Source organism: Salvelinus alpinus, chromosome 16 (genome assembly GCF_045679555.1).
Source record: "Salvelinus alpinus chromosome 16, SLU_Salpinus.1, whole genome shotgun sequence".
Lineage (NCBI taxonomy): Eukaryota > Metazoa > Chordata > Actinopteri > Salmoniformes > Salmonidae > Salvelinus > Salvelinus alpinus.
The window spans coordinates 47610714-47628427 of record NC_092101.1 but is presented as its reverse complement, the minus strand read 5'-3'; the positions used below and the strand labels follow the sequence as shown (position 1 = coordinate 47628427).

Here is a 17714-nt window from a genome sequence, read left to right as displayed (position 1 = left end):
TCACCAACACTGGACCCATCCTGCCTGGTGTCAACGGTACAGGCTGGAGGCGGTGGTGTACCTCTGTCCAATCTGCAGCAACTGCGTGATTCCATGGTGTCAGCATGGACCAACATCCCTATGGAACATTTCCAACTTGTAGAATCAATTCCTCGAATAATTCAGGCTGTTCTGTAAGCAAAAGGGAATCCTACCCAGTACTAGATGGGTTTAAATAATAAACTGGCCCGGTGGGCGTACACTTCAATATTATGCTAATGTTTTTGTGAAAGGAGCAGAACCAACATGAAATGTTTTTAGAGAGCATTTATTAAACGCAGCGAACCAAAAAAAAAATGTGATAAAAGCTAAACAAACACTGGGAATATATGATATACGGGGGGTTTCACAGTAGTGAGGTTACACCTCTCAGAGAAACTCCCTTCCACGTTATTCAACCACCTTTCCTTATCTCTTCTTCCAATGAACACCAGAAAGACTAGCCCAGTGTATAACTCAACATCCAGTTCCTAATACTCAGTAATAACGGTCTCAGGGGTATCCACAAGTCCACACAGAAGAGGACTTGTCGCTAGTCATACCCTGCAGTGGTACGTGACAATACTAAAACAGTAATAGAAAAATTGAGGTCAGAGAAGAAAAAAAAAAGTTAAAAAAAATTATTCAGGATTTCCTTATTAAAAATCAAAAATAGTGTCATATCTCTGCACAGCAAAATTCTCTGTTCATATTAAATTTGACTAATAGGACTACAAACGGTGGTTTTGTATGGGTACCATTTCCATAAGGCTCTGCAGTAGTAGGGTTTTCAGAGGCTCACTCCACTCTAAGTGGTTGATTGTCCAGCGCCTTCCAGGTTTAGGATCCTCCATAGAAATAGAATCAGTAGAAGGGACATTTCCATTCAAACCAACGGTACGTTGCATCAGTTGCTGTACTGGGCGTACCATTTGGAATGTATGCTTAAAATGGACACTAACTAACCAGTTCTACTTAGGCAGAAATGTCAAATTCAACTAATCTGCCATATTGGATGGACCATGAAATAAAACATTGGCTTTTAGAGCTACTGTATGTCTGTTCTACTAGTTGTAATTCTACGGCTCCTCCTCCTCCTCACATCATGAGGTTTCTCTGGCTGCACTCCAGCAGGTGAGGCAGGAAGAAGTGGACCGTCCCGTCGTCAGGCAACAGGTCCAGGAACTCCAGGGGGTTCAGCTCCATGGCAACCACCACCAACGTTTCTGTTGTCAGGGAAAATGCAGATGTTATGACCCAACTCTGAATATTAAAAAGGGGCAATCTGCAATTCATACTATACATATATTTTTTTTAACTTTTAAATGAATTATATTCATCCAATGATTCTTGAAGAATCTATACTGAACAAAAATAAAACACAACATGCAACAATTTCAACGATTTTAGTGAGTCTCAAAACCTGATACATTTGTGGCATTGTGTTGTGACAAAACTTCACATTTTTAGAGTGTCCTTTTATTGTCCCCAGCACAAGATGCACCTGTATAATGATTATGCTGTTTAATCAGCTTCTTGATATGCCACACCTGTCAGGTGGATGGATTATCTTGAGAAATGCTCACCAACAGGGATGTAAACAAATTTGTGTACAACATTTTAGAGAAATATGGCTTTTGTGTCTGTATGTCACATTTCTGGGAACTTTTATTTCAGCTCATGAAATACATGTTGTGGTTATATTTTGTTTGGTGTAAAACATCTATACGCCACATGATCTTAGGTCAACTGTCGTAACCCATCACAAACCAAAATAGAAGCATGTTTTACTCCACTGTTTGTAAACAATGTAATTGTTAACACACACACACACTGTATACCCTCAAAACATGTTTAAAACTATATATTTTGATAGCATGGATGGTCAGTCCTTGCATCCATAACTCTATAATCACTTGAGACTGGTTATACTTATCCAGCCCCATCCCTAAGCTGTTACCCAAAACAGTGGTGGGGTGCGCTTTGTTATTGTTTAAACTGCAAATTGCCCCTTTAACCACAGCAAAAGTGGTGACATTCTGGAGTTAAACCCTATGCTTGAAAACACAGGCTAGAGTCTAAAGGTGAAACTATACTGATACCGTGACGAGAGTGTACCGTCATATCTCCCTCAACATGGTTTTCACGGTGCTGCTCTGGGAGCGTCACGAGATGGCTACAAAATTAACTTCTTGTGATATGCAGATAGAATGGAAGCGCACCGCCTATATGTCGGTCACACTTCACAACGGGAGAATATTAGAGCACCGCCTGGCTACACGTTGGCCACGCTTCACAACGGGAGAATATTAGAGCACCGCCTGGCTACACGTCGGCCACGCTTCACAACGGGAGGATATTAGAGCACCGCCTGGCTACATGTTGGCCACGCTTCACAACGGGGAGAATATTATAGCACCGCCTACATGTTGGCCACGCTTCACAACGGGAGGATATTAGAGCACCGGCTGGCTACATGTTGGCCACGCTTCACAACGGGAGAATATTAGAGCACCGCCTGGCTACACGTCGGCCACGCTTCACAACGGGAGGATATTAGAGCACCGCCTGGCTACATGTTGGCCACGCTTCACAACGGGAGGATATTAGAGCACCGCCTGGCTACATGTTGGCCACGCTTCACAACGGGAGGATATTAGAGCACCGCCTGGCTACATGTTGGCCACGCTTCACAACGGGAGGATATTAGAGCACCGGCTGGCTACACGTCGGCCACGCTTCACAACGGGAGGATATTAGAGCACCGGCTGGCTACACGTCGGCCACGCTTCACAACGGGAGGATATTAGAGCACCGGCTGGCTACACGTCGGCCACGCTTCACAACGGGAGGATATTAGAGCACCGGCTACATGTTGGCCACGCTTTACAACGGGAGGATATTAGAGCACCGCCTGGCTACACGTCGGCCACGCTTCACAACGGGAGGATATTCTTGCAACTTCAGCAACAAATGTGCATGTTTGTTGTAATTAAAATGATTTGAAGTAGTTATATTAAACATTTAGATTTTTCAACATTTAACCTAAAATGCAATACCAAACCTTTCAATGTGTGCAGGGCGATTTTTGCATCTTTCCTACTTAGTTTTAGGATTATTGAATTTATATCTGATATTATGTGGTTTATTTCTGTGCAGCTGCATCTTTGCAACGCTGCCGCTGCCGAGGAAAATAAACTGGAAGCGTAAAAACTACACCGCTTCAAGAGAGACTCGCATCGCAGACGACGTTACTGCTTTCGCGTGCGGTACGGCATGTCTCATAGATCACGTTACAGAGACGATGACAGCGTAGTTTAGTGTACCTTTGAGAGCAGCCAGCAGGATGCTGTTCTCTCCCTGTGTTGCCCTGGTTCTCTCACACAGCTCAGGGAACAACTTCTGCCACCACAGAGCCTGAACAGAAACACATGAATCCATTAGAAAGATATGCACTATAGAACCATTGAAATATATATATAAAAAAAAGGCAATGTTCCCTCGTTCACAGAGACCGCATTCACTATAAAAAGCTGCATATGTCGGCTCAATCGGAAATTACCTTAAAAATGTGCGCTATTACGTGGACCTTCCACGCTACTGATTGAATCTAGCCCTTACCATTCAAACCATAGGACTGAGGTTAGAGCTTATGTAAGGTTGTGTAAGTACGCACAGGGTAAGATCCACAGTAGGGTCAAAGGAGTTGGGGCAATGCATACATGTCTCACAGAAGGATGACAGTTCCACAGTACCCACCATGTTGTTGTTCTGCAGCTCATGATTAGCGTAAGGGATGATGGCCTGAGGACAGCGGTCTAGCAACCTCTCGATGGAGCTCTCGTAGTGACCCAGCTTGGTGGCGCAGAGCACGTGCACACTGAGCCCGGCGTTGTCCCCGTCTGGCAGCTGCTCCAACAGGGGCAGGATGGATGACGCGTCCAGGGTGGGACCGCACAGCAGGGACTGGATGATTCATTGTTTGTTCACCATAGTGGTACATTTACATGTAAGAGTAAAAAAAAAAAAAAAAAGCTTTATTTTACAAGTTGATTGGTTGGTTGATTGATTCCATGTCTGACTGATAAATTGATAAATAGCACGGACATGATGCAGAGAAACTGACCTGTAGTTTGAGGAGGTCTTCTGGAATGATGTTGACGTGAGCTGGAGTCAGGATGCTGACCCAGGGATACAACACGCCATAGTGGGAACACCAGTTGATCTGTAACACAGAAACAGTCACCCAGGGATACAACACCAGTTGATCTGTAACACAGAAACAGTCACCCAGGGTTACAACACCAGTTGATCTGTGACACAGAAACAGTCACCCAGGGTTACAACACGCCGTAATGGGAACACCAGTTGATCTGTAACACAGAAACAGTCACCCAGGGTTACAACACCAGTTGATCTGTGACACAGAAACAGTCACCCAGGGATACAACACCAGTTGATCTGTGACACAGAAACAGTCACCCAGGGTTACAACACCAGTTGATCTGTGACACAGAAACAGTCACCCAGGGATCTCCACTACCTCCTAGACTCTAGCCCTGGGGAACATCACACCTTAGTGTGAAGAACACGCTACAGACACACAGAACACGCTACAGACACACAGAACACGCTACAGACACACAGAAAACACACCAGGTCGTCTGCGCTCTTCAGCGGTTTGAATCCGCGACCGTCTCGGCGTGTGACGCGATCGATGTAGACAGTGGTGAGGCGGAACAGCAGCTCCTGGATGACAGCTTCCTGTGACGAGGCCATCAGCAAGGCTTCCCAGAAGTCAACCAGCAGCTGAGGGCCTCCCTGGGGCCCTGACACGTCCCCACACAGCTCCTACAGGAAACACACTCACATATTGTAACATTTTGGAATCGAATCCTGGAGGAAATCTTACAGGAATCCTGGAGGAATGACACACACACACACACACACACACACACACACACACACACACACACACACACACACACACACACACACACACACACACACACACACACACACACACACACACACACACACACACACACAGTAACCCTAACCTGGAAGAAGAGGTCAGCCTCATCCAGTTTGACCTTGTCGTTCTCGTGCAGCGCCACCATGGCTGCCACCAGCAGGCCGTCCTGGTTGTCCTTGAGGTGGCGAGCGAGGAGAGTAGGTACCACCGCATCCCCTCTGCCGTGCAGCAGCAGCTTGGCTTCCTCAATGAACCCATACACCTGCAGCATCTGGGACGGGACATAGAGCAGATACACTGTTCACACACACACACACACACTCTCTCCTCTTCCCCCACCACCGTACACAAACATGATCAGACCTCTGTGTGTCGGTCCATGTGTTGCCTGTAGAGCTGCAGGTCTGCCATGCGCAGGGCCAGGGCAGCCTTGGACAGGGTGAGGGGTACGGAGGGGGCTCCGATGGACTCCAGCCGCTCCAGGTGGGCCAGGCCACAGTCAGGGCTGGCTCTGGCCATGGAAGGGCTGGCTATAACATGGGGAAGCTGGGACGGCTCGGCCACACCGAAGATATCCAGCACCTCGTTGGCTGTCTCCTACAACACACACACACAGACACCAACCACTGAATCTCAACAGTGTGGCTATTGAATCAGAAGAGCTTGTATTGGAATGGCTGGAGGTCTCCAAGGACTGGTGAAAAATTACCTCAGTGAGCAGCTCCAGGGTCTCCTCATAGAGGGAGTGTTTGAGGAAGAAGAGGAAGCCCTTCCCGTAGCCACAGAGGCTGTTTGACAGACCCCTGTTCCTGGAGATCACCTCTGTCAGAGACAGGCCTGACATCTTATAGTAGGGCAGGGCCAGGTGGCAGTCCCGCTTGTCAAACCTACACGTCAGTGGAAGGGATGGTCGCACTTTACATTCAGTAAACAAACCAACAAATCAGTCCACCAACACATCAACCAGTCCACCAACACATCAACCAGTCCACCAACACATCAACCAGTCCACCAACACATCAACCAGTCCACCAACACATCAACCAGTCCACACACCAACCAGTCAACCAACACATTCCCAGTCAACATATCAACCAGTCAACATATCAACCAGTCCACCGACACACCAACCAGTCCACCGACACACCAACCAGTCCACCGACACATCAACCAGTCCACCGACACATCAACCAGTCCACCGACACATCAACCAGTCCACCGACACATCAACCAGTCCACCGACACATCAACCAGTCCACCGACACATCAACCAGTCCACCGACACATCAACCAGTCCACCGACACACCAACCAGTCAACACATCAACCAGTCCACCAACACATCAACCAGTCCACCAACACATCAACCAGTCCACCAACACATCAACCAGTCCACCAACACATCAACCAGTCCACCAACACATCAACCAGTCCACCAACACATCAACCAGTCCACCAACACATCAACCAGTCCACCAACACATCAACCAGTCCACCAACACATCAACCAGTCCACCAACACACCAACCAGTCCACCAACCAGTCCACCAACCAGTCCACCAACCAGTCCACCAACACACCAACCAGTCCACCAACACACCAACCAGTCCACCAACACACCAACCAGTCCACCAACACACCAACCAGTCCACCAACACATCAACCAGTCCACCAACACATCAACCAGTCCACCAACACACCAACCAGTCCACCAACACATCAACCAGTCCACCAACACATCAACCAGTCCACCAACCAGTCCACCAACACATCAACCAGTCCACCAACACATCAACCAGTCCACCAACACACCAACCAGTCCACCAACCAGTCCACCAACACACCAACCAGTCCACCAACACATCAACCAGTCCACCAACACATCAACCAGTCCACCAACCAGTCCACCGACACATCAACCAGTCCACCGACACATCAACCAGTCCACCGACACATCAACCAGTCCACCGACACATCAACCAGTCCACCGACACATCAACCAGTCCACCGACACACCAACCAGTCCACCAACCAGTCCACCAACACACCAACCAGTCCACCAACACACCAACCAGTCCACCAACACATCAACCAGTCCACCAACCAGTCCACCGACACATCAACCAGTCCACCGACACACCAACCAGTCCACCGACACATCAACCAGTCCACCGACACATCAACCAGTCCACCGACACATCAACCAGTCCACCGACACATCAACCAGTCCACCAACACACCAACCAGTCCACCAACCAGTCCACCAACCAGTCCACCAACACATCAACCAGTCCACCAACACATCAACCAGTCCACCAACACATCAACCAGTCCACCAACACATCAACCAGTCCACCAACACATCAACCAGTCCACCAACACATCAACCAGTCCACCAACACATCAACCAGTCCACCAGTCCACCGACACACCAACCAGTCCACCGACACACCAACCAGTCCACCGACACACCAACCAGTCCACCGACACATCAACCAGTCCACCGACACATCAACCAGTCCACCGACACATCAACCAGTCCACCGACACATCAACCAGTCCACCGACACATCAACCAGTCCACCGACACATCAACCAGTCCACCGACACATCAACCAGTCCACCGACACATCAACCAGTCCACCGACACATCAACCAGTCCACCGACACATCAACCAGTCCACCGACACACCAACCAGTCCACCGACACACCAACCAGTCCACCGACACACCAACCAGTCCACCGACACACCAACCAGTCCACCGACACACCAACCAGTCCACCGACACATCAACCAGTCCACCGACACATCAACCAGTCCACCGACACATCAACCAGTCCACCGACACACCAACCAGTCCACCGACACATCAACCAGTCCACCGACACATCAACCAGTCCACCGACACACCAACCAGTCCACCGACACACCAACCAGTCCACCGACACACCAACCAGTCCACCGACACACCAACCAGTCCACCGACACACCAACCAGTCCCGCCCACCGCCACCGACACCAACCAGTCCACCGACACATCAACCAGTCCACCGACACATCAACCAGTCCACCGACACATCAACCAGTCCACCGACACATCAACCAGTCCACCGACACATCAACCAGTCCACCGACACATCAACCAGTCCACCGACACATCAACCAGTCCACCGACACATCAACCAGTCCACCGACACATCAACCAGTCCACCGACACATCAACCAGTCCACCGACACATCAACCAGTCCACCGACACATCAACCAGTCCACCGACACATCAACCAGTCCACCGACACATCAACCAGTCCACCGACACATCAACCAGTCCACCGACACATCAACCAGTCCACCGACACACCAACCAGTCCACCGACACACCAACCAGTCCACCGACACACCAACCAGTCCACCGACACACCAACCAGTCCACCGACACACCAACCAGTCCACCGACACACCAACCAGTCCACCGACACATCAACCAGTCCACCGACACATCAACCAGTCCACCGACACATCAACCAGTCCACCGACACATCAACCAGTCCACCGACACATCAACCAGTCCACCGACACATCAACCAGTCCACCGACACACCAACCAGTCCACCGACACATCAACCAGTCCACCGACACATCAACCAGTCCACCGACACATCAACCAGTCCACCGACACATCAACCAGTCCACCGACACATCAACCAGTCCACCGACACATCAACCAGTCCACCGACACATCAACCAGTCCACCGACACATCAACCAGTCCACCGACACATCAACCAGTCCACCGACACACCAACCAGTCCACCGACACACCAACCAGTCCACCGACACACCAACCAGTCCACCGACACACCAACCAGTCCACCGACACATCAACCAGTCCACCGACACATCAACCAGTCCACCGACACATCAACCAGTCCACCGACACATCAACCAGTCCACCGACACATCAACCAGTCCACCTACACATCAACCAGTCCACCAACACATCAACCAGTCCACCAACACATCAACCAGTCCACCAACACATCAACCAGTCCACCAACACACCAACCAGTCCACCAACACATCAACCAGTCCACCAACACATCAACCAGTCCACCAACACATCAACCAGTCCACCAACACATCAACCAGTCCACCAACACACCAACCAGTCCACCAACACATCAACCAGTCCACCAACACATCAACCAGTCCACCAGTCCACCAACACATCAACCAGTCCACCAACACATCAACCTTGATGTTAATGTGATCCGACCCCACTGACCTGCTGAAGCAGTCTCCTAACTGGGCGCAGCTCTCCTGGAAGGCCTGCTGCAGCTCCTGTCTGTCTGCGGTGCGTGCAGTATTATATCCCAGGGCCAGGTTCTGACAAGTGGTCTGAGGCCGTTCTACAGGGTTTCCAACCCGGGGGTCCAGGAGCGTGGCTCTCAGGAGAAGGTGGGCTTCACTGAGCAGGTGCAGACAGCTCTGAGACAGAGGGTTGGTCTCCTCATACGTCTTGCTGTACTCCACCTAGCCCAGATAAATGGTTGATTGTTGAATGCCAGGTTAAACAGTATAAATGATTGTTGAATGCCAAGTTAAACAGTATAAATGATTGATGAATGCCAGGTTAAACAGTATAAATGATTGTTGAATGCCAGGTTAAACAGTGTAAATGATTGTTGAATGGCAGGTTAAACAGTGTAAATGATTGTTGAATGGCAGGTTAAACAGTATAAATGATTGTTGAATGGCAGGTTAAACAGTATAAATGATTGTTGAATGGCAGGTTAAACAGTGTAAATGATTGTTGAATGCCAGGTTAAACAGTGTAAATGATTGTTGAATGCCAGGTTAAACCGTATAAATGAATGATTGTTGAATGGCAGGTTAAACCGTATAAATGAATGATTGTTGAATGCCAGGTTAAACAGTATAAATGATTGATTGTTGAATGCCAAGTTAAACAGTATAAATGATTGATTGATGAATGCCAGGTTAAACAGTATAAATGATTGTTGAATGCCAGGTTAAACAGTAGAAATGATTGTTGAATGCCAGGTTAAACAGTAGAAATGATTGTTGAATGCCAGGTTAAACAGTAGAAATGATTGATGAATGCCAGGTTAAACAGTATAAATGATTGATTGATGAATGCCAGGTTAAACAGTAGAAATGATTGTTGAATGCAAGGTTAAACAGTAGAAATGATTGTTGAATGCCAGGTTAAACAGTATAAATGATTGTTGAATGCCAGGTTAAACAGTATAAATTATTGTTGAATGCCAGGTTAAACAGTATAAATGATTGTTGAATGCCAAGTTAAACAGTATAAATGATTGATTGTTGAATGCCAGGTTAAACAGTATAAATGATTGTTGAATGCCAGGTTAAACAGTAGAAATGATTGATGAATGCCAGGTTAAACAGTATAAATGATTGTTGAATGCCAGGTTAAACAGTATAAATGATTGATGAATGCCAGGTTAAACAGTAGAAATGATTGATGAATGCCAGGTTAAACAGTGTAAATGATTGATGAATGCCAGGTTAAACAGTATAAATTATTGTTGAATGCCAGGTTAAACAGTATAAATGATTGTTGAATGCCAGGTTAAACAGTATAAATGATTGATGAATGCCAGGTTAAACAGTATAAATGATTGTTGAATGCCAGGTTAAACAGTATAAATGATTGTTGAATGCCAGGTTAAACAGTATAAATGATTGTTGAATGCAACCAACAAAGGCCAAATAAAAAAATAACGGTAAAAATGGAGGTAAGGTGTCATAACATTAAGGCTATTGTTGACATGTTCTCATGGTGCGTTACCATCTCGTTGTAGAGCTGGAGCGGGGGGACGGTGTTGACCACGTACAGGTTCCAGCCGTGACCCATCTCACTGGGATTCTGGGGCTTGGTGAAGGGTGACTTCCTGTTCCTGGGTCAGAGAAGCAGGAAGTACAGTCAGCTCATCTCTATAATTAAAAAAAAAAAACGGCCACAGGTGGCTGACATTACAGCTTCTATCTAGGTGGTCAGAAACTACAGCTCAGCTGCCATAACATCAAGCTCATAAATGTAACCCCTGGGCTGGACCATGCAGAATGTGAAAGCGTGTAGCTTAATTGGAGTTCACATGAATGACACAAACCTATGAGCTCAAAGACCACCAAACATTTAGTTTTAGTTCCAGTTTACATGTTAGTCATTTAGCAGACGCTCTTATCCAGAGTGACTTACAGTTAGTGAAGGGAGCTAGGTGAGACAACCACATAACATAGTCAGCAAAACAATTCCTAAATAAAGCAGCTATTAGTAAAGTCATTAGTAGCACTTCTCCCTAGAGATTAGTCCGACTACCTACCAACGCAAACCAATCAACAGAGGATGTTATTGAGGGCAGGGGTTTTGGGCGTTAATGTGAATCAGACACGTTGTATGCTTTTCTTCTATGACGCCACATGTTAAAACACACAAGGCCCTACTGACCCATGTGCTGAACACTGTGTGTGTGTATTCTATCGGCTCCCTGTCCAGTACAGCCTGTAGCAGCTAATAACAGACCTGATGCTCTTAGCTCAGTGAAACACGCTGCAGTGTCAAGCAGTCTCATGTGATAACAAAGCCCCTGTGTGTGAGATTTGGATATAAAAAAGAAGGTCAGCTTGGTGGAGGAATGGTATTTTCTGCACGTTTCCAACCTTCTCGTCTCTGAATGCATGGTCTCACTTCCTGATTCTACTGGTCTCACTTCCTGATTCTACTGGTCTCACTTCCTGATTCTACTGGTCTTGCGGGGGGGTCTCTACTGGTCTTGCGGGGGGGTCTCTACTGGTCATGCGGGGGGGGTCTCTACTGGTCATGCGGGGGGGGGTCTCTACTGGTCATGCGGGGGGGGTCTCTACTGGTCATGCGGGGGGGGGGTCTCTACTGGTCATGCGGGGGGGGGTCTCTACTGGTCATGCGGGGGGGGGGGTCTCTACTGGTCATGCGGGGGGGGTCTCTACTGGTCATGCGGGGGGGGGTCTCTACTGGTCATGCGGGGGGGGGTCTCTACTGGTCATGCGGGGGGGGGTCTCTACTGGTCATGCGGGGCAGTCTCTACTGGTCATGCGGGGGAGTCTCTACTGGTCATGCGGGGGAGTCTCTACTGGTCATGCGGGGGAGTCTCTACTGGTCATGCGGGGGAGTCTCTACTGGTCATGCGGGGGAGTCTCTACTGGTCATGCGGGGGAGTCTCTACTGGTCATGCGGGGGAGTCTCTACTGGTCATGCGGGGGAGTCTCTACTGGTCATGCGGGGAGGTCTCTACTGGTCATGCGGGGGGGTCTCTACTGGTCATGTAATCTTCCAATCTCTGGATCCATCATGCTTTAGTCTAACCAGGTGTACTGGGTTTTCAGACGTTAATGCTCACAGCACATAATATATCCCAACACTTTTATCCAAACACGTCTTCGAGTCATCCTTGCATACATTTTACATACTGGTGGTCCCGGGAATCGAACCGCCACGCTCTAACAACTGAGCTACATAGGACCACTACATGATATTATGTCCAGTAGGTGATATCATCACACTGATACGAGGTCCTGTTTAGTCCATCAGTTAGTGACGAGACACACAGGGTGTTGTTTTAGTAGGGTTGGGGGTTTATTCCAGGTGGACTACAAAGGGACACACCATCAAGGGGCCAGGAGACTTACAGGAAGGAGTGAGCCAGAAAACGCTCCAGAGCCGGCGTGGTGGAAGGCTCTATACCTACTGCTAGGAAAATCCCCCTAAGGGTTGTGTGATCTTTGTATTCTCTACAATAAGAGTTACAGGTACAATTGAAGGACAAAGAAGATTCAGATATTTAAAATCCTATAAATTAACAATGACATCGTTTTAACACAAATGTGAAGAAATAAAGTGTACTTCCCGTGCTTAATAAAGTGTACATCCAGTGCTTAATAAAGTGCACATCCAGTGCTTAATAAAGTGTACATCCCGTGCTTAATAAAGTGTATTTCCAGTGCTTAATAAAGTGTACATCCAGTGCTTAATAAAGTGTACTTCCAGTGCTTAATAAAGTGTACATCCCGTGCTTAATAAAGTGTACATCCCGTGCTTAATAAAGTGTATTTCCAGTGCTTAATAAAGTGTACATCCAGTGCTTAATAAAGTGTACATCCAGTGCTTAATAAAGTGTACTTCCAGTGCTTAATAAAGTGTACATCCAGTGCTTAATAAAGTGTACTTCCAGTGCTTAATAAAGTGTACTTCCAGTGCTTAATAAAGTGTACTTCCAGTGCTTAATAAAGTGTACTTCCAGTGCTTAATAAAGTGTACTTCCAGTGCTTAATAAAGTGTATTTCCAGTGCTTAATAAAGTGTAATTCCAGTGCTTAATAAATGATGGGTGTGTGTATTGTCTGAATGCTGCTTTACTTGTGATACACAGTAACATGTTCTGTCTATGGGTATAGGATTAGATAAGGGCTGGGTGATATGGGCAAAATATAACTTCACAATATTTTTCTAGCTATGACTACAGTGACTAAGTGTGTGCGTGTGACCTACATGACTCTGCGTGCGGTCCTCTCTGTGTCCTCCCTGGTCTCCACATCTGCAGTGGTCAGCAGGACGATGTGGTGTCGGTAGTGACACAGAGCCTTCAGACCGATGAACAGCTGAATACGCAGAGCACACAACTCCATGGTGATGGGAGGACAGGCCTAGACACACACACACACACACACACACACACACACACACACACACACACACACACACACACACACACACACACACACACACACACACACACACACACACACACACACACACACACACACACTTTTTATTACCTGGTGGTTGTTAAGTTGGTGAAATTGTAATTACATTGTTATTACCTCACAATTACACTTTTTGTATGTTTGGGATGTATTACAATAATCATAATGCTGCTACATGTCAAGTGGATATCCATTGAGAACTGTTTCTTGCAGATATTATGGTCTTACTCTGGGAAACTGACGGGTGGAATATGGGCCCTAGGTGCGGTAAGTAACCACTCACAATGAAGGTTACACTTTAAATCAAAATTGGGCCTCCCAGCATGTGCAGACCAATCACATTTAGGCTCTCAATTACCATTCCAGAGAGACACTGCTGCCCTGCCTTACAAGGTGCTAGTCAGATTCCACTGTGTCACTGTTGGACACGCACGCATGCAGACACACAACTGCACAAAACAACGACACTCTTATCACCAGATGCAACTGTGTAAGTGGCGGTTGCCATTTTGAGCCCTTTCCAGCTCCACCATCTTTGTGAATGTAACGCAGTGATCTGAGCCAAGCAGACAATTACCTGTATTTCTGGAGAAGCTCTGATCCACTCTAATGACTTCCTGTCTTATTGTGTAGCAGGGCAATCAGAGCGCAAACAACCGAGGCACAACCAATCACACACGAGGGGAAGCCTCAGTCAAAGCATCCTTAAGATCAATAATGAAGATGTCCAAGGCATAGGGGGTAGATATGGTGAAAATTCCACCAAGCCTGACGGATAACTAAAAGCTTTCCCGGTAACTCAGATCTATAAAGAGTTCCCTAGGGATCCGGCCGTGGGTCGATCCGTCTTCCATTAGCTAAGGGAAATGTGGTGATCCTCACCTTCATGGTGGTGTCGATGTAAGGGTCCTCAGCTCTGGCTGCCACTGCTGCACACCTCACTGAGAAGCACTGGAGAGCATTCCTGAGAAACAGAGGTATAAATTAGGGCCCCCTGGGTTTTGTGAGATCATGTGACATGCCTAGATTTGAACCTTTATTTAAAACTTTTTCATCAAACTGTCCACTTTTCTTTTTATGTCACATGGTCCAGCAACCATCCCCCAGCAACCATCCCCCACAGACAATTGCTTTCATTTTTTGGTGGAATTCTCATTTCTGGACAAAGCTTCAAATACAGGATAAAATCTTGCTATGTCACATGATTGAGCAAACACTGTAGGGTCGTGTGGTATCCAGATGTTCCTGTATCATACCAGGGTATAGAGTATTACCAACCCCCAAAAAGCATATATTAATTACTATATTGAAAATCCCATCGTCAGTATTTAGAAAAATACTGTTTATACCGTATACCGGGGTATCACCGAAGTCAGAGACTAGTCTCATGGACTTCCTTTACCGTCTCGAGAGGCCCAGCCCAGTCCTGTACTTACTTTGTGATGATGTGCAGGAAGAGGTCAGTGAGGACGGCCTGCTGGGCCTTCTCTGGATACTGATAGGCTGAGACCATCTGAACCCCGCCCCTCACGCTGTACAAATAGCCCGTCTTGGGCAGCGAGAAGAAACAGAACAAACACGTCGGCTCCACCCCTCTGCCCCCCTCCACACATACTTCCTGGTTACCTGGTTGTCAGGGAGAGGAGACCAATGGAAGAGAGAGGGATGAGATGTGAAGCAGATGGGAATGTAGAAAATATAGATGCCCCTAACTTTAAGTGTACCTCATAAATATGTATTTACACTACATGTTAGTTCCATAGGTAGGGAAAGAGCCATGTATTTAGAGAGTTGGGACATTGAGGTTTCTACATGATGATGCATTTAACATGACACTACACCATTCTATGGCAGCCATGTTAGCTCCATTGTCTCACGTCAGATGGAGTCACTCCTCTGCAACACTCATCCCTCAACCGATCGTTCTCGTAGGACGTGAAACTTCAAATTTGAATAATGAGCAGCCGCCATTCAAAAAATGTAAACATAGTCCCTAATTTTGTATATCACTGTGCTCTCATATGACTCTATGAAATAGGCAGAATAACTAGCTAGCTAAATTACTACACACATTGTGACAGTGATTTAATAGTTTGCCATTGTGAAAAAAATGTTTTAAAAAACGGTGGTTTGTACATCTCCTGTACAAATTCCGTGCCAGGATGTTGGTCACCAGTGTAGTGACTTTATCAGCTGTGTAGCTAACTGTTGTAGCTAGCTTACTGACACAGTTAGCTATCTCTTCCTTCACTAACTAACATAAAAAGCTTGCTTAGCCTGTTTAAATTACCCTGAAGTTGTAGACACAATTAAGAAGAAGTGACTTAACAGAAATCGGTCCATAGACCAGCATGTTTCTCCGCAATTGTATCATTTAGGTCAGCTGAGCACAGCAGCTAACTCATGAGGCCAGTGGAATGACTCAAACAACTGCTTCATGAAAACTCATAACAAATGTGAGCATAATTAGCACTACTAGCTAACTACAGTAGCTTGCTAGCCAGCTTTTGTTGGAAGTTTTAACATTGTGTGTGCAGCACTAGGTAGGTAGATGATTTCAGCTAACGTTAGCGAGCTAATGTTAATGTTGGACAAATTTATGCTAGCTTTCGTGCCCATTGTCAAACTTTAGAAATACTGTTCATTGAAGCAAAATAATCCTCACCAACATAACATTATTGACATACAGTGCATTCGGAAAGTACTCAGTACCCTTGACTTTTTCCACTTTGTTAAGTTAGAACTTTATTCTAAAATGGATTAAATCATTTGTATTCCTCAATCTAAGCACAATATCCCATAATGGCAAAGCGAAAACAGGTTTAGAAATTTTTGCAAATGTATTACAAATAAAAAACAGAATTACCTTATTTACATAAGTATTCAGACCCTTTGCTATGACACTCGAAATTGAGCTCAGGTGCATCCTGTTTTCATTGATCATCCTTGAGATGTTTTTACAACTTGATTGGAGTCCACCTGTGGTAAATTCAATTGATTGGGCATGATTTGGAAAGGCACACACATGTCTATATAAGGTTGACAGTTGACAGTGCATGTCTGAGCAAAACCCAAGCCATGAGGTCGAAGGAATTGTCCGTAGAGCTCTGAGACAGGATTGTGTCGAGGCACAGATCTGAGGAAGGGTACCAAAAGATGTCTGCAGCATTGAAGGTCCCCAAGAACACAGTGGCTTCCATCATTCTTAAATGGAAGAAGTTTGGAACCACCAAGACTCTTCCTAGAGCTGGCCACCCGGCTAAACTGAGCAATCGTGGGAGAAGGGGGGCCTTGGCCAGGGAGTTGACCAAGAACCCGATGGTCACCGACAGAATTCCAGAGTTCCTCTGTGGAGATGGTTGTCCTTCTGAAAGATTCTCCCATCTCTGCAGCACTCCACCAATCAGAAGCCACTACTCAGTAAAACGCACAACAGCCTGCTTGGAGTTTGCCAAAAGGCACCTAAAGATTCTCAGACCAGGAGAAACAAGATTCTCTGGTCTGATGAAACCCAGATGGAACTCTTTGGCCTGAATGCCAACCGTCACATCTGGAGGAAACCTTGCACCATTCCTACGGTGAAGCATGGTGGTGGCAGCATCATGCTGTGGGGATGTTTTCAGTGGCAGGGACTAGGTGACCAGTCAGGATCGAGGGTAAGATGAAAGGAGCAAAGTACAGAGAGATCCTTGATGAAAACCTGCCCCAGAGCACTCAGGACCTCAGACTGGACAATGACCCTAAGCAAACAGCCAAGACAACACAAGAGTGGCTTCGGGACAAGTCTCTGAATGTCCTTGAGAGGCTCAGCCAGAGCCCGGACTTGAACCCGATCAAACATCTCTGGAGAGACCTGAAAACACCTGTGTAGCGACGCTCCCCATCCAACATGACAGAGCTTGAGAGGATCTACAGAGAAGAATGGGGAGAAACTCCC

At 46.8% G+C, this 17714-nt stretch overlaps 1 protein-coding gene across 6 annotated transcripts in view; it reads right to left on the bottom strand.

The window, feature by feature from the left end:
- Positions 1-291: 291 nt before the first annotated feature.
- Positions 292-17714, bottom strand: part of hps3 (HPS3 biogenesis of lysosomal organelles complex 2 subunit 1) — a 30375-nt gene continuing 12952 nt past the window's right edge. For 2 of the 6 annotated variants that reach the window (XM_071346696.1, XM_071346693.1), the window contains exons 6-19: positions 15214-15403; positions 14660-14741; positions 13563-13717; positions 12705-12806; positions 10828-10936; positions 9277-9524; positions 5703-5880; positions 5357-5590; positions 5079-5264; positions 4675-4869; positions 4145-4243; positions 3778-3984; positions 3345-3435; positions 292-1244 (exon numbers count right to left, since the gene is read on the bottom strand). In XM_071346696.1, the coding sequence (XP_071202797.1) occupies positions 1117-1244; positions 3345-3435; positions 3778-3984; positions 4145-4243; positions 4675-4869; positions 5079-5264; positions 5357-5590; positions 5703-5880; positions 9277-9524; positions 10828-10936; positions 12705-12806; positions 13563-13717; positions 14660-14741; positions 15214-15403 (2204 nt within the window). In that variant the 3' untranslated portion in view covers positions 292-1116. Of the gene's footprint in view, positions 1245-3344; positions 3436-3777; positions 3985-4144; positions 4244-4284; positions 4392-4449; positions 4524-4674; positions 4870-5078; positions 5265-5356; positions 5591-5702; positions 5881-9276; positions 9525-10827; positions 10937-12704; positions 12807-13562; positions 13718-14659; positions 14742-15213; positions 15404-17714 lie in introns of those variants that run through there. The other 4 variants (XM_071346694.1, XM_071346695.1, XM_071346697.1 and 1 more) reach the window with 4 other exon arrangements.